The sequence below is a fragment of the Hemitrygon akajei genome, chromosome 3 (genome assembly GCF_048418815.1).
Source record: "Hemitrygon akajei chromosome 3, sHemAka1.3, whole genome shotgun sequence".
NCBI lineage: Eukaryota > Metazoa > Chordata > Chondrichthyes > Myliobatiformes > Dasyatidae > Hemitrygon > Hemitrygon akajei.
In genome coordinates, this window is record NC_133126.1 from 80,763,700 (window position 1) to 80,788,640 (window position 24,941).

Genomic DNA, 24,941 nt, shown 5'->3' on the forward strand with positions numbered 1-24,941 from the left:
TCAGTAGCTACATTATTTTGCAATGTTTTTTAGGTCAACGATGAAATATGTTGTCTATCTGAGAGCTTCTTTTATGTTTGGGGTTGGGTGTATGTGTTTAGCATTTGGTTTTTTTCTCCAGCAGATATACATATATATACACGATACACGGCTGGGTTTAAAAGCATCCACGCCACTTAGTTGCGGCGTGTCAGCAGGGGAGCGACGTGATCTGAGAAAAATCATACGCAGAAATGCACCATTTAAAATCGCTCAACGTTTTGAGATCATCGCGAGGGAGTCTGCCAGCCGACCCTGTTCGCCGTGTTTCCAAAACCGATGCAGCTTTGTGGTTGATACTTCTCTCGTTTCATATTACGAATCCTTACTAATTTTCCGCTGTAATTAATGCGATCCAATCTTCTGGCGAGCTGACACAGTCCCTTCCATTCCACAACATTCCCTAACCCATTCCCATATGCAGAGATAAATTGCACTTTACCAGTTAGTTCATTAAATGCCACCCCCTCCTTTGCTAGTAAAAACTTTACTCCTTGGAGAAACACATGTAGGAATCATTAATCTCCAGCCTAATTGTAGTCTGAAACACACGAGTTTTCTCTGAGCCCACTTTCTCCCTTCTATAAACCACAGGCAGTTTACAAATATTCGGTCAAAATGTTTTCTATCGGATGTTTTTAAAGATTACATTTTTTTTAGAAGGCCGTCAATCGAGTTAGAATGTAACACCAGGGGCTTCAAAAGCACCTTTTGGTCACAGTTTGCAGCCAGCTTCACTACCCTCCTCCTCCATCACACCTGCAACGCGAGATCAACTTCTGCTTACCAGACACAAAGACAGCTACTGCGTCAACATCTGTGCAGAAAGAAAACGAGGGCAAGGCGTACCTTAGGTCGCCCTCCTGATCGTTCCATCTACTGGGCAGTATGCGAATATTACCGAAACTTCCATAAATTGTTCCAAAGTGAGAAACGAAAAGCGCAACAGGAGACGAGGAAAGGGTTGCAAGGGAAATTCGTTGTTCCCAGTGATTTTTTTTTGTGAAAAGTTGAAATATGAACTATATACGCACGCCAGAAAATAAACTTACGACCAAGATCAGAATTATCAATGCAAACACTCTTAATGCTTTTCAAAACATTTTAAAATGTCAAAGTTAAACTACAATTGCATAAATTGCAACGGGACACATTTTATAGAGACTGGAACAGTAACGCGACTAATATTGCATTCCAAGCATTTGAAAGATGGATCATTTGTTTCTTTTCTCGCAATTGGAAATAACTTATTCAATTATAAGGAAGTCCCGCCCATCCACACATTGATTGGCTTACTTTAATTCCATTGTTGGAAAGCGGAGCACCCACCGCAGGTGTGATTGGTGGACTGTGCTGCCAGTCACTACCATGTGTCATTCCGCCTGGGATGAAGGTGCCTATAACGGGAACCGCATGGAAGTTAGTGCGCTTTATTACTAGGAGCGGGCGCGTTTAAGAGTTTTCACTGCAGGGGGTGGGGGAAAGAAAAGACCAGATGAGTGGTTGTTTAACACATTTTTGGCGTACTTAAAAAACCGAGAAAGCTAGTCTCAAACACTGGCAGCGTTTGTAAATCCTCAACGAGGGATTCCGAGCCTGGGAATCTGATTGACATTGCACAAAAAGGCTTGTGCGAACTTTAAACAAAATGTTCAGAAAGTTTTCTATTATCGTCCCCTCACACTTGATGCTGTTGTTCGTGGCTCTACCATTCTCCTGCTCCCAGAGATCGGGTGGACCAAAGGTAAGTGCATTTAGACTGACAACTTTTTCATCATTTTGTTTAAAACCACTCTTGTTTTCCTTTCCCCGTCTAATCTGGCGCAGTCTTCCTCTCTTTTACTCATTACGTACCTAACACTTCAAATGTCAGTTCGCCATTTGATGACACCTGTCGACCTTCTAGGGACGCAGGTATATAGCAACGGACAAGAAGTTATAGAGATACGGAATATGCTTGGAGCGGGCAGGGGCCAGTTGGATGCAACACAAGAATCACAGGCATATAGATTATACTTGTATTATGATTAGAGAAGGAATGGGAACTTCCTGAAGAAACACCGGAGAGACGTGTGCCGGGACTTAAGACAGATTGTGACCAGGACAGAATTTGAAAGCTTTGATGGAAGGTGCAAGAGCTTGTGCTATCTCCGTTAATCGGGTTTCGGGTCGAGCTGGGCTGTGGGGGCGATGGGGGTCTGAATACTACCCCGCCCCCATTCCTCCCATTCTCTTCAGGCGTTCTATTCGCCCCGTTCGCCTCTACTCCGACGAGCGCGGCAGCCTTACCCCGAGAGGAAGGGTAAGTAAGATGAATTTGACCAAACCGGTACCGGGTTTCAGAGAGCGGCAGTAATTTTCAGCATCGCATTCTGCAAGTCCATAAATCAGCTCGACACATGCAGATAAGTTAAAGTCTTAAACAAACATACACACTGCGCCCGTGTACTTCTCGGAAAGGCCACTTTTTCAACATTTTGCTGCGGCAACTAATTTATTCATTCCTTCTTTTGGAGTATTTCATAAGCGCATAGTGCTACGGAATGATGCAATTTACTAGACCGCAATTTCACATGACATCAAAGTTAACAAACAGCTGGGCGTGCGCAACAGAGAAATTGTAAGCTGCATTTCTTTCACTCCTGATGGAAAGTCAACTTCTTTTAACCCCACGGCTCTCCCAACAATACCAAGAATGAAAGATGTTGGTTTAAATAATGGATAGATGTTCCCATTCTTCATTTGGTGACCCGCAGCTGCTTTTGGATAAGAGTTTCTATAAGCGAAGAGGTTAGAGCATCTTCAACGGGGTTCTGTGGAGATGCGGTCATCTCATGATTACCTTAAAATGCACACAGGCATGGCAAAAGAAATGAAGTAGCTCTGCTGGAAAGCAAATTCACCAGCTAAACTTCATTTTGCGTGAAACGAGGGTAAAGCCATTTCAAGCGCACACACCTAGAAGTGATTTTTGCAAAATCGTTTAATAACCGCAGTGGTACAGCGGTATGAAATGAAGAGCACCTTCAATCCAGTGTTTTGTTCTCACTGATGTGTTTTGCTTGAAATGATGGATATAGATAATTCCAGCTACCGGTACCTAAAATGTAAATCCCGGAGGGGGATATGAACGTGTGAAGGACATAAAGGGACAGATTATGGTGTTTCTTTCTTGCGTTATACCGATGCACAAAGTGCAAATTAAATGAATTGACTCCAATAAAGCACGCTGGTCATTTCTGATGAGTGCTTGATGCTTTTTGGGACGCTGGAGAGCTAACGTACAGTTTATAAGGACCGCAGGACACACAGGGAACAGTGTAAGGGAGGGGGGGGTGAGCTGTGGCAGTGGGGGTGGGGCTTCAGTATGAAGTTACCTCATTGAGACAGGTCATGATTAGACGCAGTTATAGGTGGAATCAAGAAATTGTAAAGGATTTAAGATTGTGTAGTGGCCCTTAGTAACAGCTGCTAAATGGGTACTTGCATTGATTGGGCAAAATCTAACAAAATTTTGGAGATTTTAACTTTTATTTGGGATAAACTCAAGTTGGAATAGTAGAGAATTTCTTCTGCCCCATGGTAGGTTTTCTGCAACACAATATCCCAAACCCAACGAAGGGGTCAAGGCTTATTAAATTTAGTAATGAATCTGGAGCGAGAGCTCTTGGATTAGTGTGATTTTCCTGTTAAGAGGTTATACAGGGATGATGTTCAATTGCAAAGGGAAAAGCAAAATGATGAAGCACCCACATTTAGCTCGGGGAGTTCTAGAGGTCAAAGCTCGTTCTGTGAGGAGTTTCTGCTTGTCCTCCCTGTGGAGCCAGTGGGGCTTCCCCAGACGCTGCCATTTCCCCCCACAGTGCGAAGATGTACGGAATGGGTTAACAGGTGTCCCGTGATCAGGTTAGGGTTAATTGGGGTTGTGGCGTTGCCGGGACGGAGTGACTTGAAGGGCCCAGTCTGCATTGTATCAATAAATAAAATGTAATTAAACAACGGAAGGTTGGTAGGAGAAGCTGGAGAAAGAATTTAATGTAATCCAACACACATTTATACAGCTAAAGGAGAAAGGGCTCTTTTTGGTATCCCATCTCCCTTTTAGATGGCTGAAGAGGTCAGGGGTAAAGAAGATAAAAAGAAAAGCACACAGCCAGGCAAAAATGCTGGGAATTGGGACATGTAAGGAACACCTGTGGTTACAGAAGTCTAAGGATTATGAAAAGGGTATATAAGACAAATCGTAAGAGATACTTAATCAATACCAATTGCATCAGTACATGGGGGGGGGGGGAACACCCCAAGGAAAGTAATACTGGGTACTTGCCAAGATGCACTCAAACAAAATAACAGCAATGAAGAAAATGCTGGCACCATATTGCCATTAATTCCAAAACCAGATGCATTCCAATCCAGGATTTTTAAGTGAAGTAGGTGAGAACATTGCAGGTGGCCTAATTAAAATCTTTAAGAACTCTTAATTCAGGTGCTGTTGCTTCATACTGGTAAAGTACACATGTCATTGTTCGGTTTCAGAAAAATGGAGGAGAGAAACTAGTGAATTATCGATTAAATAATAAAATATTTGTTACCAACTAATTACTAGAATTTATAATGCAGAATAGAGTGACGGATTGCTTGTTTTAACTTTTAACAGAGCAGAACTAACATGGATGCATAAAACAGACTAACCTGACTGGAACTGGAATCAGTTTATTATTGTCACATGTACCATGATAGTGAGAAGCTTTGCTTGCCTACTGCTCATACAGATCAGGTCATTTCACCGTGCATTGTGGTAGAATAATAACATTGCAGAATGAAGTGTAACATTTGCAGCACTCTCACCAGGCTCACATACAAACTCAGCTCGTTGGCTAACTCTGCTAACAACCACGTGACTCAGTGGTGACAAGGCCACGTCAATATGCATCTTGGCTCGGTATGATTTGGGGTTCAACCAAACATGAACATTGGGAATTCCGATGTAAGGAACCTCGATTTGAGTGAATGCTGTGTAAATACTGCCCAGACACAATTATCGGTTGGAAAGAGATAACAGATTGTGCACTGTATAAAATTGTAAAGGAAGCATATTTATCAGTTCCAGCTTTAACAAACAGTTAATAGGAAAAAGAAAGTAAAAGGGCTGATTACAATTGAACCGGTCTAAATGTGCACACAAGGTTGGCGCTCATGTAGTATCTGTAATGGTAGGGTGTTCAGCTTTACTCACAGTACTGAATTCTCGTCACCAGTCACAGGTAGAACTTCCCTCCGTGGACTCCTTCATCTCATGAAGCACTCCTTGCCTTGGGTCTTGCCTATGGATCAAATCCTCCAGGCTTCCTGGTTCCTATCCTCTCCGCGTCTCCCGCCAAAAGACCTTGAACCCAACCACTGTCCATTACAAGTCTCTCTCCACTCAATTCTCTCTAGAGCCTTCTCCCAACCCACCATCCTGATTGGCTGACACAACATTCCTAAGTTGAACACCATGGCTCCTTCAGCCAAAACCAAAACATTCTACCAGCAGTACACACAGCTTTTGCAGAAAACTGCTAAAATGGAATACCTACAGCATAGCAGTAGAATTACTAACCTGGGTATTACATGTTTAGTTTTAGAGGAGGCACTGAAAGTGGCAGACAGTGGAAAAACTGATTCATATACACTGTAGAAGGCATTGATTAGTGTCTTATGAGAGATCATTATCTGGACTTGAAGCTCATGGCGCTGAGGGCAAATTAATGGTATGGTGAGGAAGTCGACTAAATAGCAGGTATAGACCATCTCCAGGTAATAAATTGATTCTTTTTAATGCCCAAAAGCTGATTTTTTAAAATAAATCAGAAAATACACAGAATCACTCGATATGGTACCCATAGCTCCACAGTATTGTAATGAATTGCATGTATACCACATATGTCTGATAAGAAAGAACAGTAACATTAGGGAAAGAATGAGAGAGGAAATTAGTTCTGCCTTTTGTAGGAACAACATATGTATGTGCATCGGTTTTTTTGAATTTGACAACACAGGTTCTTACCTGAAATTCCAAAATCTAAAAACCAGCAAAATCTGAAATATTTTTGAGCACTGACATGATGTCACAAATGGAAAATTCCACACTGCACCGGGAATCAACACATTCGAGAAGTTAAAGAAAAACAGAAAAAAAAGCAAAAAAAAAAGATGACGATCGTGTAATGAAAGTGGACGTGTCAGCATCAGAGTGAAAACATGCTGCCTAATGGTACGGTACGCTGCTCGTGAAACAAGCAAAGACCTATCAGGACAAACTGAAAATTGAAGGTAATTGTGCATAGTCAGCAAGGTTGTTGCAGAAATTTAAGAAAAGGCTCGGCTTTAAATTTTTAAAGATTTGAAAAAAATTAATGATAAAGCATCTGCTGATCATGAAGCAGCAGAGAAATTCATTGATAATTGTTGCTGATGGAAATCTTACACCAGAATAAGTCTACAATGCTGATTGTTTTTATACTTTAAGTAAAACCTAAAAATAAGCAAAATACCAATACACTGTACTGTGACCTTTTAAACAAAACACGGCATGGTAGATGGAGACTGAAAGCCTGCTGTTATTTGTAGTTGTTCAACAACTGATTCAGGTATTCATTCTCCCGATGCTGTGGTGCTGCTTTTGTCACCCTGTACACATTATAATTTAATTATATTGGTGGTCGTTAATAATTTTTACTGTTAATTACCTTTGTGTGGTGAACAAGTATAAGACAAAGGCTGCTTATCGGCAGCACATAAATTCAGAGTCGGTAATGATGGTGATCCCCAGCTGTCTCATTATATTCCAAAATTAGAAAAATCCAGAATCCGAAACACTTCTGGCCCCAAACAGTTTGGATAAGGGGTACTCAACCTGTATCATGGGAGCACGTTTGCATGTAGAGGGTTTCTGTAAGTTGTGTGCTCTTAACCCAGGGTAAGGCCTGTACATCATTTGGCACAGTGTAACCTAGCAGATGGAATAGGAAGGAACTTATCCAAGGTAAGTGGTAAGTGGTGAAAGAAATAGTAATAGATTAAGCAAATGGTAAGTTTTCCACTTAAAACATATAAAGGATAGAACTGGATACTTTCTAAAGGTTGAAGATTGAGAAGCCCAAACGTACTTGGGGGTTCATGTACAAAGATCATTGAAGTACTATTAACAGTATACTGTATAATCAACAATTCAAAAGGCATATTGGTCACTATATCTAGAAAAGAAGTTTTTTTTATTTAAAGAAAATATACTTTATTCAAAAATAAAATTATGTACAATAAACCATTCAATATCTAGAAAAGAAGTGTGTTGAAGGAATGCTGCAACTACGCAACGGCCCAATAATATCAGGCCTGTAGAATTGGAGGGAGATCAGTGCAAACACCCAACGCGATTACTGGTGTCCAGCGTTAAGTTACTAAGTTACAGAGATGAGGTTAGGGTGGCATATTAGCACAACTTACAGAATTGCCACTGTTTGTTTTCAGTAATCCTGATCTCCACACTGCTGTGTGGAGTTTCCATGTTCTTCATGTGACTGGCTTCTCCTGGGTATTCTAATTTCTTCCCACATCTTAAAGGGTCATTGGTAAATTGGCCCTAGTGTGTGTTTGCGGCAGGAGATTTGTTGGAGGGAGGATGGGGTATGTTGAAGGGCATATGAGAGAGAATATGTGGGAGGTGGGGGGGGGAATAATAAGAAAGTTTGGACTAATGGAAATACTCTGAGAGCCAACATTGACTCAATGGGCCACTTGGCATCTTGGATTGAAACAAAGTTTTGAGTATAGGAGTTGGGATGTTGAAAATGTATAAGGCGTTGGTGAAGCCTTATTTGGAGTAGGCTTCTGATGTGTGCAGTTCTGATCACCTATCCTCAGGAAATATATCAGTTAGATTGAAGTGAAAACTACAAGGGTTTTTCTGGGACTTGAGGATCTAAATTACAGGGAAATGTTGAATGGGTTAGAATTTTATTTCCTAGAGCATAGGAGGTGAAAGGAGATTTGACAGAGGTATACAAAAGTATGAAGAGTTTAGATAAGGTAAATGCAAGCAGGCTTTTTCCACTAAGGTTGGGTGGAACTACAACTAGAGGGCATGGGCTAAGGGTGAAAGGTGAATTGCTAAAGAGAGACATGAGGGAGAACTACTTCACAGAGGGTGGTGAGAGTGTGGGCCAAGTTGCCAGCAGGAGTGGTGTATATGGGTTGATTTCAACATAAGAGAAATTTGGTAAGTATATGGATGGCAGGGGTATGGAGGGCTTGGGGCCAGGTGCAGGACAATGGGACAAGGCAGAATAATAGTTAGTCATGGACTAGATGGGCTGAAGAGCCTCCTTCTGTGCTGTAGTGCTCTGATGACTCTAAATGTGAATATTGATCAGAATTTATTTGGTACAAGAGGGGTTATACAATTCAAAGTTTTTGTGATGGGGGAATGGATGGAGTGAAATCTATTTCGATTGACTGGCGAACTTAGGATCATGGGTACACATTGTTTAAAAACTGGAGTCAGGTTTTTCTGGAGACTGCTGGGGGAACTTAATAGTTCAGGCAGCATCTTTGGAGGGAACTGGATTGTTGAAGTAATCATGATTCAAGTCGATTGCCAATTTTACCTCGGTGTTTAGCAAATTTTTGCTAACCAAAGTTGTTCAGAGTAGTGGGTATATAGAGTTAGGTCACAGATCAGCCAAATCTCGTGGAGTGAAGGAGCACGTTTGTCAGCTATTGGCTCACTCCTTGCCTTTTCTTCAATAAACTGGATCAGAAAGGAGCTGCCTGTACATAGGTTTCTGAGTAAGCAATTACATGGATGCAACTGATAGAAACACTAACTTGATCACAATAATTTCCGTATTTTAACCCTGATCGTAGAGTGAATTAGGCTCCCTTTGCTCTGGTTTATCAAGACAACAGAAAAGCCTAAATTAAATTGGAAATATTCTCCATATCAGAATATTGGCTAGTGCTATTTGGCTCATTCCTTCATTCCCCTCTTGCATCTTGAAGGTGGGGAGGGGGGTGTTGCCAGTTTTATGAGATTCCATTGCATTTTCTGAAGTTTAATTCAGGATCTTTGACAGTCATGTCCAGCAAGTCCTGGCATTCGTGTGCCTTAACTGTCTCTTTCCCTTTTCATTTCCACTTTGTATGTATCTATCTGGAATCTGCTCTGACCTTCACTTAAAGCCCCCTTTCTGGACTTCAACCCCACCCAGACTTGCTCACGACTTCTTTTGGTCTGTCTTGTAACTACAGGCACTACAGTAAAGCAAGACTCTCTAGTATCTTTTCAGAATGACATAGTGCTACACAAATCCACTCTAAGTTTGCTTGCAGTGAAAAGTACTTTCCATTTTGCGACCAAGAGTTCTCTTGCTGACATTGGAAATTTGCAGTATTCTTTGAGTTGTCTTAAAAGGAAACATCAACACATTAGAAATACAAACTTAGTTTTTGTGGTAAAATATCTAGCAGCATATTTAAGCAGACCATAAAATCATTCATTATTACCTAATATATTGATAATAATTAAAATGTTAAACTATCGATTTGTGTGTCTGAATTTTTGAATTAAAATAAACAAGGATACATTCATTGCTATTTTAATTCTTTTAGCAAACCTCTTTTGAAAATTCTTATAAATTAGTTTTCTAGCTTACGATTTAATTGTGTTTGTGTGACCCCTAAATTAAAATCACTTGTGTAGTTATTGCAACTGTTTATATGCAATTGGAATTAATGTGTTTTGCTGTTTTAGCATTGTCAAACTGGAATGTAATATTTTTGCTTTCTCAACAGTAATGTATACTAATATTGAAAAAACATTCAAGACAAAAATGCAAAAAGCATTACATGCATTATTGTTGGCATAATATTTGGAAGGCTGTGCAAGAAATTTAAATCTTTCAAGGCAAATCTTCTGACCTTTTGACTTGCCTTCAGAAATCTTGCATAAGAGATTTAATGATGTGTATCTCATTGTGTTTTCCTTCTCATTGTGGGCTGGTAAGTGCTCCTAGGTCAAGGACAGAGCTTACGCGAGTGATCTAATGTATCTAGGGCTGTTTTCTGATATGGTAAATACATCTTCGAAAGATCAGGGAAATCACATCAATGGGGAACTAGCCCAGAAGAAGAGATGAGGCCTGGAGCAGATCAGCCATAGCCATATTGAATGGTATGGGTAGGGTTGAAGGCTGAATGGTCTACTCCTTCTCCTATTTTCTTGTGTTCTCACAGTAACGTTGCCAGTTGACCCCTGCTGTTACTTCTCATTTCATTCCTCTAGAAATTAATTTCTGTTTTTGGTTAAAAAAAATAGATTGATTTGCTTTATTTGTACTCCTTGTGCTTCCACTCTTCCACGAGCTGTCTTTCTGTAGGACACCATCAGCTTTGTTTACTTAAAGATATTTTGTCATGGTCCAATTGGAGACTCTTCATCCTGAAATGAAGAGTGCTTTCTGGGGACTCTTATCTAGCCGCCTCGCCTGCACAATATTATACCACGTAGGGTAGTAGAAGAGACAGTTTGAAATTGTTTAGTGCTGTAGTCAACTTCGCACAAGGATATGTATTGCAGGACTTGGTCTAATGCCACAAAGGCCCAGTGAATCTGTGCCAGCAATAAAATACCAATCCCATTTCCCCGTAATGGTTTGTAGTCTTCATAGCTGAGGCATCCTCTCACTGAAGTGAGCACATTCAAGATGGGGGCGGGGGGAAGCTTCCAACTTACGTTGTCTTAGTTAACGCAGGATATCAGCGACGATTTCAGTGAATATCAGAACAGGTTTGTAAGGCTGAATGGCCTAGAGCTGTCCCCTTGAGCCAAACACATGCCTATTAGTGTTCCTGGGTCAGCCGTAATGTTAAGTGTTTTGTGTGTTAGTTGTTAATGAGTATAATGTTCTTTTTTCTGTGGAGGAAATTAAAGGCTATGAGACTGAGAGCTTCCGCAGAGATACTGGAATATATAGAGTAAAATGACAAAAGTTGTATGTAATGTACAATGACACCGGGCAATTAATAACGTTAAATTAAAATGAGAAACTGAGAAATCCCATAGAGAATTAATGGCTCATGGGTTGAAAACAACATAGATCTTTAAATGGTGCCTGGAACTTTTCAGATGCTTAAAAAAACATGTGATTTCTAGTAATTATTTTAAAGTATATATTTTGTTTAAATTACCTGGCTTGTGTCAAGTTTTCCCAGGTGATTTTGTCCACTTACTTCAGCTTCTTCCTTTTCTGATTCCATAAGATTGCATTTCACATTGAGGAGTTGAGAGGGAATCGGACTAAACAGAACACCTGGCTCTTTGAGCTGTCAGTCAGAGTTCTGTAGTACTGGAGATCTGAGGTAATGGATCCTCCAAAGCCTTTAGTCCTACTGACTAAAATATAAAGTCACCCTTTGTGAGTAAAAGCTCTCAGTACACCTGAACTGAAACTGAATGCTGTTCAGCCCAACTTGGTTCCTGAAGGAGAGCCAGGTAAGTGCTTACCTTAAAAGGGAACCTACTCAGCTTGAGATGTAAACATTGGTTGGGACCTGTTTTTGCACATCCCCTTTAAGTTTCACAAGGCGTGCTTTTGTGCCAGGGACCCATGGAGGATACAGTTGGAAATGTGCAGAAGTAGGTTGGAAACCTCTGATTACATCTGCTGTCCTTTATATGTTAGCATGAAGGACAGGATTGAAAATCTTTACTGATTTCTTTTTGAAATATCTTTGATTTCTCATTGAAAAACAATTGTACAGAGTGCAAACCCCCCCCCCCCCCAAAAAAAAATCCTAGGCAGTAACGTTGAAAAGAAGAAATGAAGTAGGTGGGAGTTTGTGTGAAGTGTAAACACTAGCATGAAGCTATGGGCCCAATGGCCGTTTCTGTGATTTAAGCAGTGCCAAATAGTTATTATTAGTGATTCTCACCAATAAAAGCATGTAGAATGCAATACTGGCCAGGTCTTTCGTTAAAAGTAGGTATGGTCCTGCAGAGATTTTGGAAATGTTTCTCTTATACACACACATAGCACAGTAACAGGCCCACTGTACCCCTACCAGCCAAGAACTCATTTACACTTCCCATTTTATTCCCCCCACATTTCCATGAACTCTCCCTCGCTTCTTCTCACCTACACACAGGAGACAATTTACTGAGGCAAATCCATCTATCAACCAGCATGTCTTTGGGATGAAGGAGAAAACCAGGCATCCAGGTGGGGGAATCTACGTGGTAACAGGGAGAGCGTACGACAGACAGCACCGGAAGCTGGGGCTGAACTTGGGTCATTGGAGTTGAGGTAGCCGTGTCACTGTGCTGTCCTGTGTCTTTGGGAAGAACTCCAGTTTTTCCAGAAGGCTAAAAGCTGATGCTAAGGTTCTGTATGTTCTTGCTTGATTGCCATTAATTGCCGGTCAGTTTCCCGAGGGGCAAAGTATTCTCTTGATTTTAGTGTGATTTAATTGCATTGTCGGTCCTTGTCACTTCCAGTCAAATGGTGCTGAGTTGTGATTTCTGTCGATGTTGTAACTCACTTATTTGCTTTTTAGGTTCATTGGTTTTTGGGGCAGCATAGGGGTCAGGTTAGGGTTTAGGGATGGGGATGAGGGAGAATGCAAAGTCAGGGGCAGGGGCCGGTGCCTGGACTCCCAGTTGGAGCTCTCTACGCAGACTGATGGTTGGAGGACAGTGATCCTGGAGGTCGAGTTGGCAAACACAGAGGGAATCAGGGAGTCTGAGTCGGGGGTGGGCAGGAGTCACGAGGTCTGGTGACCCCTACGTCACCGGGGTAGGAAATCCATGCGAGTCTGGAAATTGAGGCCCGAAGGTCAAATCCATGATCGGCGAGTCCAACCTGTGACCAGTGGGTCCTGGGGTCAATACCCGGAGGTCAGCAAAGTCCAGAGGTAGTAAATCTGAGGGTTGAGTCTATGAGCCTGTGCCAGGGATGGAGAGTCTGAGAGTCTGGAGGCTCAACAGTGTGCTGATCTGGTGTTGGACGCATAGACACGTGCGAAGGATGGGTGGTTGGGAGGCTGTTGTCTTGTTCTGTTAAACATTGTGGGCATGATATGATGGCATAGAATGCGTGGGGACACTTGCAAACTACCTGCAGCACACCCTGAGTGTGTAGGTTGTTAATGCAAATGATGAATTTCATATTTCTATATTTCAATAAATCTGAAAGTCTGTACTTTCTCATCCTGGGACAGATGGGTCTGGTTCTTGCTGAAGCAAGGCTCCTGAAAGGTTATGCATCATTTTTGAAATGATTATTGGAGTTTTCAGCCTGACCTGGCTCTACAAAGTTTTAAGGATGGAGAGTCTAAAATCTTAGTGAAGAGGATTTTGTGTTTAGTTTGCAGGTTGGGAGAACAGGTGATTGGAGAGGAAGGTGGCCTGGTATGTGGCTGTGAAAGATGAAGATATTTGCATTACAAAAAAAAAAGAATGACTATCTTACTGTTTCCTCTGGATGCTTGTGGATTGGTTGCTTCTGAGATTCAGATAATTCTAAAGCCTAAATCAACTTTGCACAAGCCTCAAAGCTCAGCACAGTAGATTGTGTGGCACCTGTTCATTTTGGGTCGGGAGCAAAAGGAGACATCATCTACACGTTGGGTACACTTTTGATCTCTGTGCTAAAGAAAAGAAATACTTGCTTTGTCGCGAGTGTAACGTGTTTGGTGGATCGATTCCTGTGACAAAGGAGTTGTCTTATGAGGAGTAATTGGAAAAAATTGGCCAAAAGTTGGAGTTTACAATAATGAGTGGTGGTGACTTCACTGAGCTGGGCAAGATTCTGAAAGTAGAGAGGTGTTGATTCTTCCGCCTGGAAGATAACTTGAAGCAAATAGAGGAGGTCAGAGCAGGAAAAGAACTGCTCATTTAGGATCATTAATCTTTATCTTTCCTGATGGTGAGGGAATCAGAAATGGGTGGGAGAAGGAGTCCGATTGGATCAGGTAGGAACGTGGAGCAATTTCCTTTTGTACATAACCTTGCATGGACCATGTGCCAGAGTTGTGATCTGGGATTCGCACTTGACCTCCAGGTTTCAGGACTGGTAGGCTTTTTGCAGCCTTGTCATGATGCTGTTTCTGTTTTTCTTTCCCTTTAACTTTAGCCAATTTGACCTTGTGTGCTCCTTTAAGTGCGCCGGGAAGTTAGTACTTTCGCGTCAACCCCTCAGTATCTGAGCTGGTGGCGGGCCATTCTACAGTGGCGCACTTCTGTAAACCACTGGACTTCTGTGGAAATCCTCTCCTCCAACTTCTTGAGGCCCATCACTACTTTGACCTCTGTGGGACCACCTGATTTTGGGTGTTGTGGGCTTGAAGTTATATGTTGCAGCCCCCCCAAACACTGGGTTGGAGAGGGACCCTCAGCACAAGATCATCTGAAGGGATTGTATGACCTACCACTGGTATAATGAATCCACAAAGTCCACAGGAAATTGCGATGGATAGAAAAAAAGGTGTAGAAAATCAGTCTGTCCCAACTTCAGACCAGACGGCACTATTTTACAACTAAGGACCACATGACCAGTACTGTGGCTGTATTCCCATTTTAATTCTTCCACATGCGGTTTTAGAATGCATCTGTTTTACATCAGCTTCTCCCATGACTGTACATTGGCATTCTCCTGTAACCTGGAAGTTACTGCTGATCATATGTTAAAATAACAACCGTGGGCATGTCATGCACTGACACTGCATTTGCAACAGAAAGTCATGGAAAGTATACGAGCTCCTCCTTTAATAATCTGCAAGGCCTTGGATGTACAGGAACCTTTTCACAAGTTTTCTCTTCTTTTTCATGGCAGTTTTCTTTTGTATTCCCTTGCTTCAATTTTCATTTATCTTCTTGCGTCTTTTCACTGGCCCTTAACTAACAATAGTGATGGTATTTAATGTAGGATTTGGCATTTCCCTTGTCCTTCTCATAGCATGGTGTATTTAACATTTCAATTGTATTTGAATAATATTGTAAATATGTTGTTGATTAAGGATTCGTTGTTCAAATACCTCATTACATGTTATTTATAAAACTCAGTGAATTGCATAAATCATTATGGTGCCGCGTGATACGCGCACAGATCACTTAAAGTAAATGCGAAGTTAGACTCACTTTTTGGACTCCCATATCTTCCTTTTGAATCCGTTTAATGTGTTGAAGATACAAAACGTAACGCATAGGCACATTGGAAGTAAAACCAGCGGTCAATGAGGATGTGAAGTGTGAAATTTTCATTCCTAAGCCTGATATTTGTGTATGAAACCTGACCAGTTCACCCCTTCTAAGCTCACTCAATGAAAACAATGTAATGCATGCATTTCTGGTTGCCCCACTATAGGAAGGACATTGAGGCTTTGGAGAGGGTGCATAAGAGGTTTACCAGGATGCTACCTGGTTTAGAGGGCATATGTTATCATGAGGGGCTGGATAAACTTGGGTTGTTTTCTCTGGAGCAGTGGAGGCTGAGGGGAGATCTGACAGAGGCTTGTAAGATTATGAGAGGCATAGACAGAGTAGAGAGGGAGAATCTGCTTCCCAGGGTTGAAATGTCTAATACCAGAGGGCATTGTGTCATGGTCCAGGTCGGTTTCCCTTTAAATTTAGTTAGGTTGCGTTATGATCCGGACCATTGACTCTTTGTTCCCTTCTAATTATGTTTCACGTGTCCCTTGAGCTTGGCAATCACGGTGATCTACTCTCGACCCGAACCAGCAGCTTATAAGCCCCTGGCTTTAGCCGTTCGGGGCGAGAGTGTTAAGAAGCCTTTGCAAGTCGCCGTTGCTACGACAAGCCAGAGTGATCCAGCCCGCATCGGAGTACCAGCAATTCACCTTCCGTCGCCGGAGTGATCCAGCCCGCATCGGAGTACCAGCAATTCACCTTCCGTCGCCAGAGTGATCCAGCCCGCATCGGAGTACCAGCAATTCACCTTCCGTCACCAGAGTGATCCAGCCCACATCGGAGTACCAGCAATTCACCTTCTGTCGCCAGAGTGATCCAGCCCGCATCGGAGTACCAGCAATTCACCTTCCGTCGCCAGAGTGATCCAGCCCGCATCGGAGTATCAGCAATTCACCTTCCGTCGCCAGAGTGATCCAGCCCGCATCGGAGTACCAGCAATTCACCTTCCGTCGCCAGAGTGATCCAGCCCGCATCGGAGTACCAGCAATTCACCTTCCGTCACCAGAGTGATCCAGCCCGCATCGGAGTACCTGCAATTCACCTTCCGTCACCAGAGTGATCCAGCCCGAATCAGAGTACCAGCAATTCACCTTCCGTCGTCAGAGTGGGTCCGGGCAAGGTCAATCTGCCAGGGGTGAGTTGAAGGCAGAGTCCTGACTCGACGTTCATGCCCATTGTCCGTGTCTACCCCTCGAAGAGTCCCGGCTCGATGCCTGTGTGGAAGGCGGAGTCCTGGGTCGATGTTCATGCCCTGTGTCCACGTCTGTCCCCTTGAAGGAGAGTCCCGGCTCGGTGCCTGATCTGAAGGAGGAGTCCTGGCTGAATGTTCCTGTCCTGCTTGTGGGTCCTCTCCCAGCACCCTTGTCCCTACTGTGTGACACATTGATTGAAGGTGGGAGGGGGTAGGCTCAAAGGAGGTGTGAGGGGTAGGTTTTTACCCAGAGAGTGGTGTATATCTGGAATTTGCTGCCTGGTGTGCTGATAGATGCAAATACGTTAGAGGCTTTTATAGGTGTTTAGGTAGGCACATGAATGCGAGGAAGATGGAGGGATAGGGACATGGTATAGGTAGGAGGGGTTCGTGTTTGGGTGTTTTTGATTTCATTTTTAGCTGGTTCTGAACAGCATTGTGGGCTGAAGGGACTGTTCCTTTGCTGTACTGTTCTATGTAATGAAAACCTGCTACTGATTACGTGGTGCACCTTAATGTCAGTGTTTTATGTGTGACTTAAAGGTGGTCCCTCCATTGAGTGGAGTTAACAATAATGGAATAACTTACCAAGTGTGGTGAAAATAGATCCAGTGAGAGTAGGTGCGCAGCCTGGGAGATCAGATGGATCGACCCAAAGCAAGATCAGTGACGGGCTTTGCGGATGTTCTGAAAAGTGGGAGCAATGGTATTGAGACCAGGTTTATTGTCAGACGCTCAGGTACATGCATGCAGAGGTGGTAGGTAAAACTTATTTGCAGCAGCACAAGCACATGACATCACATGAGTAGTATGTAGTGTTTGTCAAGTGATCCCCGAAGGCCCTGCTACCCTTTGGAGAAACGAGCACCTAGAGCTGGATTTGGAAAAAACAATATTTGTGAGAGGGTCCAGAAATGGAGGGATAGCGGAGAGAATAGGATCAGATAGCGGAGCACCTTGTATTGGAGGACTGAGACTTTGAACGTGTTGAAGGTTCAGCAAGAGTAATGGATCGGCAGGGTTTGGTAGAAGACAGGATCAGAGTGAGGAGCTTTAGACACACTGCAGGTTACAGCGCATGAGATTCTGAGGAGAGTGCTAGAGCCTTAATAGATGCAAAGTTAGTGCTGCATTGTATGGCTTAGAAATGCACTCTATTCTGTCTTGATCGTTGAATACATACAAATGTAGCTGGACCTGTTTTGCTGCTCCTGACTCTCTGGGGTTTTATTGGTCTGTTAAATGGGATGATTGATTCAGGTAACTGCTTCCAACTTGGGTTGTCAAATTGCCGTCAGTAAGTGGGCTGCAAGGGAATTGTGTTTGCAGGTAGCGCACTTGTTTCTGAATGGTGGCTTGAGTGCGCACTGGGTGGTGTATTTGGTGCAGCACGGAGGGACTGCTACACTATCGGGAGCGCTGTCTTTTGGACGCGACACTAGGCTGTTTCCAGAACAAACATAATGTTGATCCCAGTCAGATAGGAGCCAGGGATGTTTGCTAGTGGTTTCCAACTTTGTAAAACACTGGACCACAACACATGATTATGTTCTGTGCTGGAGGCAAGGCTTTAGAAAAGGCAAAAAAGCTTTAAAGGGGATAGAAAAGAATTTATTAAAATGATTACAGGGATGAGGGGCTTTAGTTATATGGATAGCCTGAACAGTCTGTGGTTGCTGTCTTTGGAACTAAGGAGATTGCAAGGGAACCTTTATAGAGGTGTTTAAGATTATGAAGGCGATAGATTAGAGAAAGGAAAACAATGCCCCATGGCAGAAAGGTCAAGAACTAAGGAATAGAGAATAATAAAAACCTTTTGATTTCATGTAGCCAGTAGTTAGGGATCTATGGTGCACTGGGGTACTCTCAGAGGCAGGCTTAATTGGAATGTTTGAAAGGGAATTGGATAAGTGCCAAAAGGAAAAAGTTTGCAGGGCCACAGGGAGAGAACAGGCTTGGTAACCGTTGTTGGCAGATTGGCATATAGAAGGGAGATTGAAGATCTGGCTGAATGGTGCCATATCACCAACGTCTCACTCAATGTCAGCTGATTATTGACTATAGGTGGAAGAAATTGGGGGTATGAGCCAATCCCGATTAGGGTATCAGAGGTGGAGAGGGTCAGTAGCTTCCTGGGTGTTATCCTATCAGAGGAACTGTCCTGGGACCAAGATGGAAATGCCATTTCAAAGCGGGCATGGCAGTGTCTGTAATTTCTTAGAGGTTTGTGCATATTCGGCATGTCATCTAAAACTTTGACAAACTTGCACAGTGGAGTACATCCTGATTGGTTGCATCACGGACTGGTATGGAGACACCGGAGCCTAAGAACATTAACACCCACTAAAAGAGATGGATATAGCCCAGTTAATCACAGGAAAAGCCCTCCCCTCCATTGTTGCCACAAAAAAGCATCAAGGACACCCCGCCGTCTAGGTCGTGCTCTCTTCTCACTACTACCATCAGGAAGGAGGTACAGGAGCTTTAGTTCCAGTATTACTATCATGTTCAGAAACAGTTATTACCCTTCAACCATCAGGCTCCTGAACCAGTGTGGATAACTTCACTCACCTCAACACTGAAACAACCTATGGACTCACTTTGAAGGACTTTACAACTTGTGTACTCGGTAATATTTATTTATTATTATTTGTTTTTTTTGTATTTGCATAGTTTGTCTTTTGCATATTGGTTGCTTGACAGTCTTTGTGTGTAGTTTTTCATTGTTTCTATTGTATTTCTTTGTAATACTGTGAATGTCTTTAAGTAAGTGAATCTCCGGGTAGAATTTGGTGACATATATGTACTTTGATAAAAAAATTTACTTTGAACTTGAACTTTGAGACCAGCTGAAATGCTTTATACTGAGCAGGTATTGACTCAATAGGGCCAATAGCCTCGTTCCATGCTGTAACCAATCTGTGAGTGGGCAATGTGTATTCCTCACAAAGATAACCATGGAGGATACGTCAATGTCATTATTAGAAGTACAGTGTGTGCAAATTGGCTGTAGGTTTCCCTCCTTTGCAAATGTACACAACTGGCTGAGAAGCACCTCAGACTGTTCCAGGTGTATGAGAAGTATTGCATAAAAAAGATAGGTTTGTTTTTCTCCTTCTTGCCTACAGTTTACCTTGTTTGGAGATGAAGAAATAGATGGTTTATATCTGTAAATCTGCAAACAATTGATTTATCAATAAATTGATAAAAATTATTTTCCCCTAAAATACTTTATTCAGGATAAATACTGGACAGGCTGTTCCCTGATTATGAATGCCCAAATTATGGACGTCCCTTACATACAAACGAGTTTCCATAAAATGATTAAATGTACACGTTCACTAGCTCCTATGAACAGCAGCACCACTTTCTGCTCTCCACTTTAAGTCATGATTTTTTCTTTTCAATGTATTTGATCCCATTCATTGAAATACCATGGCAATATGGTTACAGTATCGCTTTCACCATTTTCTTCTGTATTTTCTGACTTGGGAACTAAATCGATGCAAGGATGTCTGTAATGAAAGGAACCCATTCATTACCTGGGGATGGCCTGTAAATACATTCAATATATGTCATGATCTATACTTGTACCTAACAACGATTCAACATGATTACCCATGCTGCATTGCTCTGTGACCCAATGTTTGCTTATAGTACATCAGCACCACGAATCTTTCAAACTTAAGCATTCAGCAGTTTTGTGTTTGAGAGGCTGTTACACGGGGTCCAGGCCTTCGGTATCCAGCGGCAACAGGACCCTAGTGTGTGGTTCTGTGCGGGTGGGTACCTTTGATTTTGTGTAGTGGTGTAAGAGAGGTGATGGTGAATTGGCCGCAAATAAAAATTGTATGAGATGTAAAAATTGAATGATCACCTATCATCCACTGTACACTCCTGTGCTGGGGAAGTATTTGCGTGTTCATAGAGCCTTTGTAGGCCACTGTGTGTACTGGCCTGAGCAGTAGAGTGGCATCGTCTTGTTGTGCGGTGTAGGGAAAGGGTTTTAGTGTTTCTTGTGTAATACAGCTGCTCTTCCTGGGTTGTCACACATTTCGTTATTTACTTTGCATTCTGCGCTGTTTACTGGAGACGGGCCGCGAGCCCATGATTGACTGCATCTCTCGCTGATCTAAAGCACCGAGGAGGATTGAAATCACCGAGGTGGGTCCGGAAGGCGAGCGAGTGTTCAGTGCTGTCTAGCAGCCTCTCGCCGGCTGCTGCCCGAGGAGGGTGCCTGTGTGTGATGATCTCTCTCTCTCCTTTGGTGGATGGTGGATTCTGATTCACGTTTATGATGTGTTCTAGTTTCTGGTTGCTGCTTTTTTTTTTTGTTGCTAGTTTGGGTGATTTTGAATTGAGGTGGCCTGCAGATAATGAACACTGAGCTGAACTGAGACATGCCTTTTGACTTTGTATCGCTCGCTTTTTTTTTGTTTTGCTGCAGTTTGCAAGATATATTTTTTTGTGCAGGGGGGAGGATTTGCTTCTTTTTCATTGAACAGGTTCCATGATCCTTAGATTTTCTGGCTGTCTGTGGGGAAGACAAATCTCAGGGTTGTATACTACATACACACTTTGGTAATAAATGTACTTTCAATCCTTTGAATTTACTTCTGCAAGACCACGTATGTCCTGATGAAGGGACTCGGCCCGAAACATAGACTGTTTATTTATTTCCATAGATGCTGCCTGACCTGCTGAGTTTACCTATTCATTTATTGAAATACAGCATGGAATAGACTTTTCTGGACCTTTGATATAGTGCAGGTTAGGCCCTTCTGGACTGATAAGGCATAGAATAGGCCCTTTTGAACTGATACAGTTTGGAATAGGCCCTTCCGGACCAGTGCAGCACGGATGGGCCCTTCCGGACCAGTGCAGCACGGATGGGCCCTTCCGGACCAGTGTAGCACGGATGGGCCCTTCCGGCCCTTTGAGCCATACTGCCCAATAATCCAGAAATCCCACCTCTCCCGGTAGTTCCGGGAGTCTCCTGCATATTGATAGCAGCTCCCTGACACCCGCAAATTATATACAATATCCTGAAAATCGATCTTTATTTATTTATTTTTTTGGAGAGGAAGAGCGGGAGCGAGAGGGAGCATTCTGATTGGTCTCTCTTCATGCTAACTAGACCTATCAGTTTTCTCTGAGGGCGGGCTTTACAGTCAACCTCAAAAATAATGACAGTGTTGCTCGCAGTGACTTTTCTATTGCCCATGTTGGGTTAAATGACTGTAAAAGACATGTTGAGGTGAGTTTAACAGGTGTCATTCGTTCATTAGCATAGCTAACGTTATTTAAACTAGCTGGCTAGCTGCTAAGGAGCTACTCTATTGATGTTCTACGTGATGAGGCCAAACTCCCTGTAGACTTGCTTAAAGTTGTAATAGAATAGAAAAAGACTCCATGATAATATAATACAAGTACATATTTTAATGTCACATTTTCTGCATATACCCAACTTAGTTTACAGATTAGGCAAAATCACTAAACAAAGTATTACATACACCCTTGGAGGTCGACTGGGGAGATGGGGGGATATGGGGTTGCGGGGGGTGGGGGTGCTACCTCCCTGAAATGAGTTTTTGCAGGGTGGGATGTCTGGTAATCCCTCAATTTAACCCTAGCCTAATCACAGGACAATTTACAATGACCAATTAACCTACCAAATGGTGTGTCTTTGGACTGTGGGAGAAAACCAGAGCATCTGGAGGAAACCCAAATGGTCACGGGTAGAGCGTGCTAACTGCTTACAGACAGCTGTGAATTCCTCCAGCATTTTGCGTGTGCTGCTCTGGATTTCCAGCATCTGCAGAATCCCTGATGTTTATACTGAGTTCAGTCATCTGTGTTTGTCCGAGGGGATTAGAGGACATTGAATACACTGGGAAAATGAGCAGGTCTCTTTGTTACTTCACTCTTAAGTACAGTGTAACAGTAAATTTGCTGATTGGTTGTAACATGTAGATCATTTTGAGAAACTGGTTCTGTGCCTCAATTGTGCTTCTTTGGGAAAATGTGTCCTTGCTCAGTTGATTCATTCTGATGGAATGACTCTATGTAACCTAGTCCTTTGCCTTTCTCCCTCTTCTCTTCACCACTACCTCCCCACTCCTTACACAAAGTAACCGATTCTGCTGTGGCATGCCTTTCCTGGCACCGTCTGGCAGGAAGGCATTTCGGGTCAGGCTTGGGACACAGGGAAGGCTTGTGCATGCTCTTGTGGGGTCCCGGCATCCCATTTGGCAAGGAGTCCATCTGAGCAGGAGAGGTCAGTGACACAAGCACGCAAAACCCACATGCAGCTGGGGCTGTGGCAACTGCAGGCCAGCATTGGAACAAACCCTTATCATCGATTTGGGCTTTAGCAGCTCCAACGTAATTCCCTTTTTTCAAATTTAGAGACACAGCTCGGTAACAGTCCCTTCTGGGCCGACGAGCCCACACTGCCTAATTACACCCGTGTGACCAATTGGCCTACTCACCCCTACGCCTTTGAAATGTGGGTGGAAACACATGCAATCACCGGGGGAATGTACCATCTCTTTACGGACAGAGGCTGAATTGAACCCTGGTCGCTGGTGCTGTAATAGAGTTAGCTAACCACCATTCTATTGTGCCTTTCCTCTGTTAAAATTCTGAGAAAGGTCACATCGGATTGAGCTGACAGCTGATTGTATTGGCGGATGATTAAGGTGGACATCTTATCAAACAAACTTGGATTTATTTTTCTTTCAAAAATATGTTTTTTATTCGTATATACACAGTAAATAATATCAGGAAATAACATTTTCTACATTCACTGTATGGTATAACTCCAGTAATCTGTATCCAAGTCTTTCAAAAATCATTTCTATGCTTTGGCACCTTGTTCACCTGTGATGTTGGGTTTGTTTCCTTCCCATTCAGCAGGATCCCAATTTCCATGCTCCTACCCAACTAACCGGAGCCTTGGTCCCTGTGCTCCCTTTAAACTCATCCAGTTCACTGAAAATATTGTTAATGATGAAACCTAACATCTTAGAAAGAAAGTGGGTTCAAAATGTTTTGGGATGCGAATTCGGAAAATATCCCATCGAACCCATCACGTCCTCTTGTGGAATGTGCGAGGGCAGGGAGACCTCCGGTGTCCCTGACAACTTCACCCGCAAGAAGTGCATCTAGCTGCAGCTTCTAACACTCTGTGTTAAGGAGCTGGGGGCTGGAACTGGATGAAGTCATGATCGTTCAGGAAGCTGAAGGGTTGATAGGCACGACATACAGGAAGGTGGCTACACCCAAGGTGCAGGTGACCATCAGGAGGGGGAAAAGAGATAGACAACTAGTCCAGAGTACCTCTGTGGTTGTTCCTTTAACAAAGGGATATCACTTTGGATACTGTCTTGGGGGGTGGGGGGGGCAATGATCTAAAAGAGGAAAGTCACAGCGGTCAGGTTAATGGCTCTGTGCTTCATAAGGGAAGGGGCAAGAAGAGGCAAGCTGTAGTGATAGGGTATTTGTTGGTTCGGTGAACAGAAAGGAGGTCCTGTGGATGAGAAGGAGATTCCCAGATGGTTTGCTGCCCCCTGGATGCCAGGGTCTAGGACACCATAAATCGAGTCCTCAGCATTCTTAGGAGGGAGGGTATCAATGACATAGATAGGAAGAGGGACAAGGTTCTGCAAAGTGAGTTCAGGGAGTTAGGGGCTATGTTAAAGAACAGGACCTCCAGAGTTGTGTTTTCAGGATTACTACCTGTGCCACATGCTAGTAGACCAGAAGTAAGAAGATCATACAATTTAATGCACGGCTAAGGAGTTGGTGCAGGAGGGAGGGCTTTGGAATTTTGGATCATTTACCTCTCTTCTAGGGAAGATGGGATCGATACAGAAGGGACGGTTTGCACCTGAACTGGAGAGGGACTAATATCCTAACGGGAAGTAGCACTGCATGGAGGAGGGATGGGAACCAGAGTGCCAGGAAGATAGTCAGTGGTTGTGGAGAAAGATGTTGTTCAGTCTACATACAAAATCAGGAGTCAAAAGCTCGAGCATGGTGGAACTAATGTTCTGAGCTGCATATATTTCAGTGCAAAGAGTATTGTAGGAAAGGCAGATGAGTTTAGGGCATCTGTGCGTGGAATTATGACATAGTAGCCATTAGTGGGACTTGGTTGCAGGAGGGGTAGGAATGGCAGCTCATTGTTCCAGGATTCCATTGTATCAGCCATGAGAGAGCGGGAGGGATTAAGGGGGAGGGTTGGCATTACTAGTCGGGCAAAATGTCACAGCAGTGCTCAGCCACGACAGACTGGAGAGCTCAGCTAGTGAGGCTTTGTGAGTAGAATTGAGAAATAAGAAAAGTATGACCATGTAATTGCGATTATCTTATAACCTATCTAACAGTTTGTGGAATTTAGAGAAGCAAATTGATAGAGAGGTGGCAGACTGTTGCAAGAAACATAAGATTGTGATAGTAGGT

General features: G+C 43.0%; 1 protein-coding gene across 6 annotated transcripts in view; it reads left to right on the top strand.

Moving 5' to 3' along the window:
* The first annotated feature begins 1,434 nt into the window (after window positions 1-1,434).
* The window catches only part of smoc1 (SPARC related modular calcium binding 1), a 239,103-nt gene continuing 215,596 nt past the window's right edge, over window positions 1,435-24,941 (top strand). For all 6 annotated transcript variants that reach the window (XM_073040224.1, XM_073040225.1, XM_073040229.1 and 3 more), the window contains exon 1: window positions 1,435-1,783. In XM_073040224.1, the coding sequence (XP_072896325.1) occupies window positions 1,688-1,783 (96 nt within the window). In that variant the 5' untranslated portion in view covers window positions 1,435-1,687. The remainder of the gene's footprint in view (window positions 1,784-24,941) is intronic.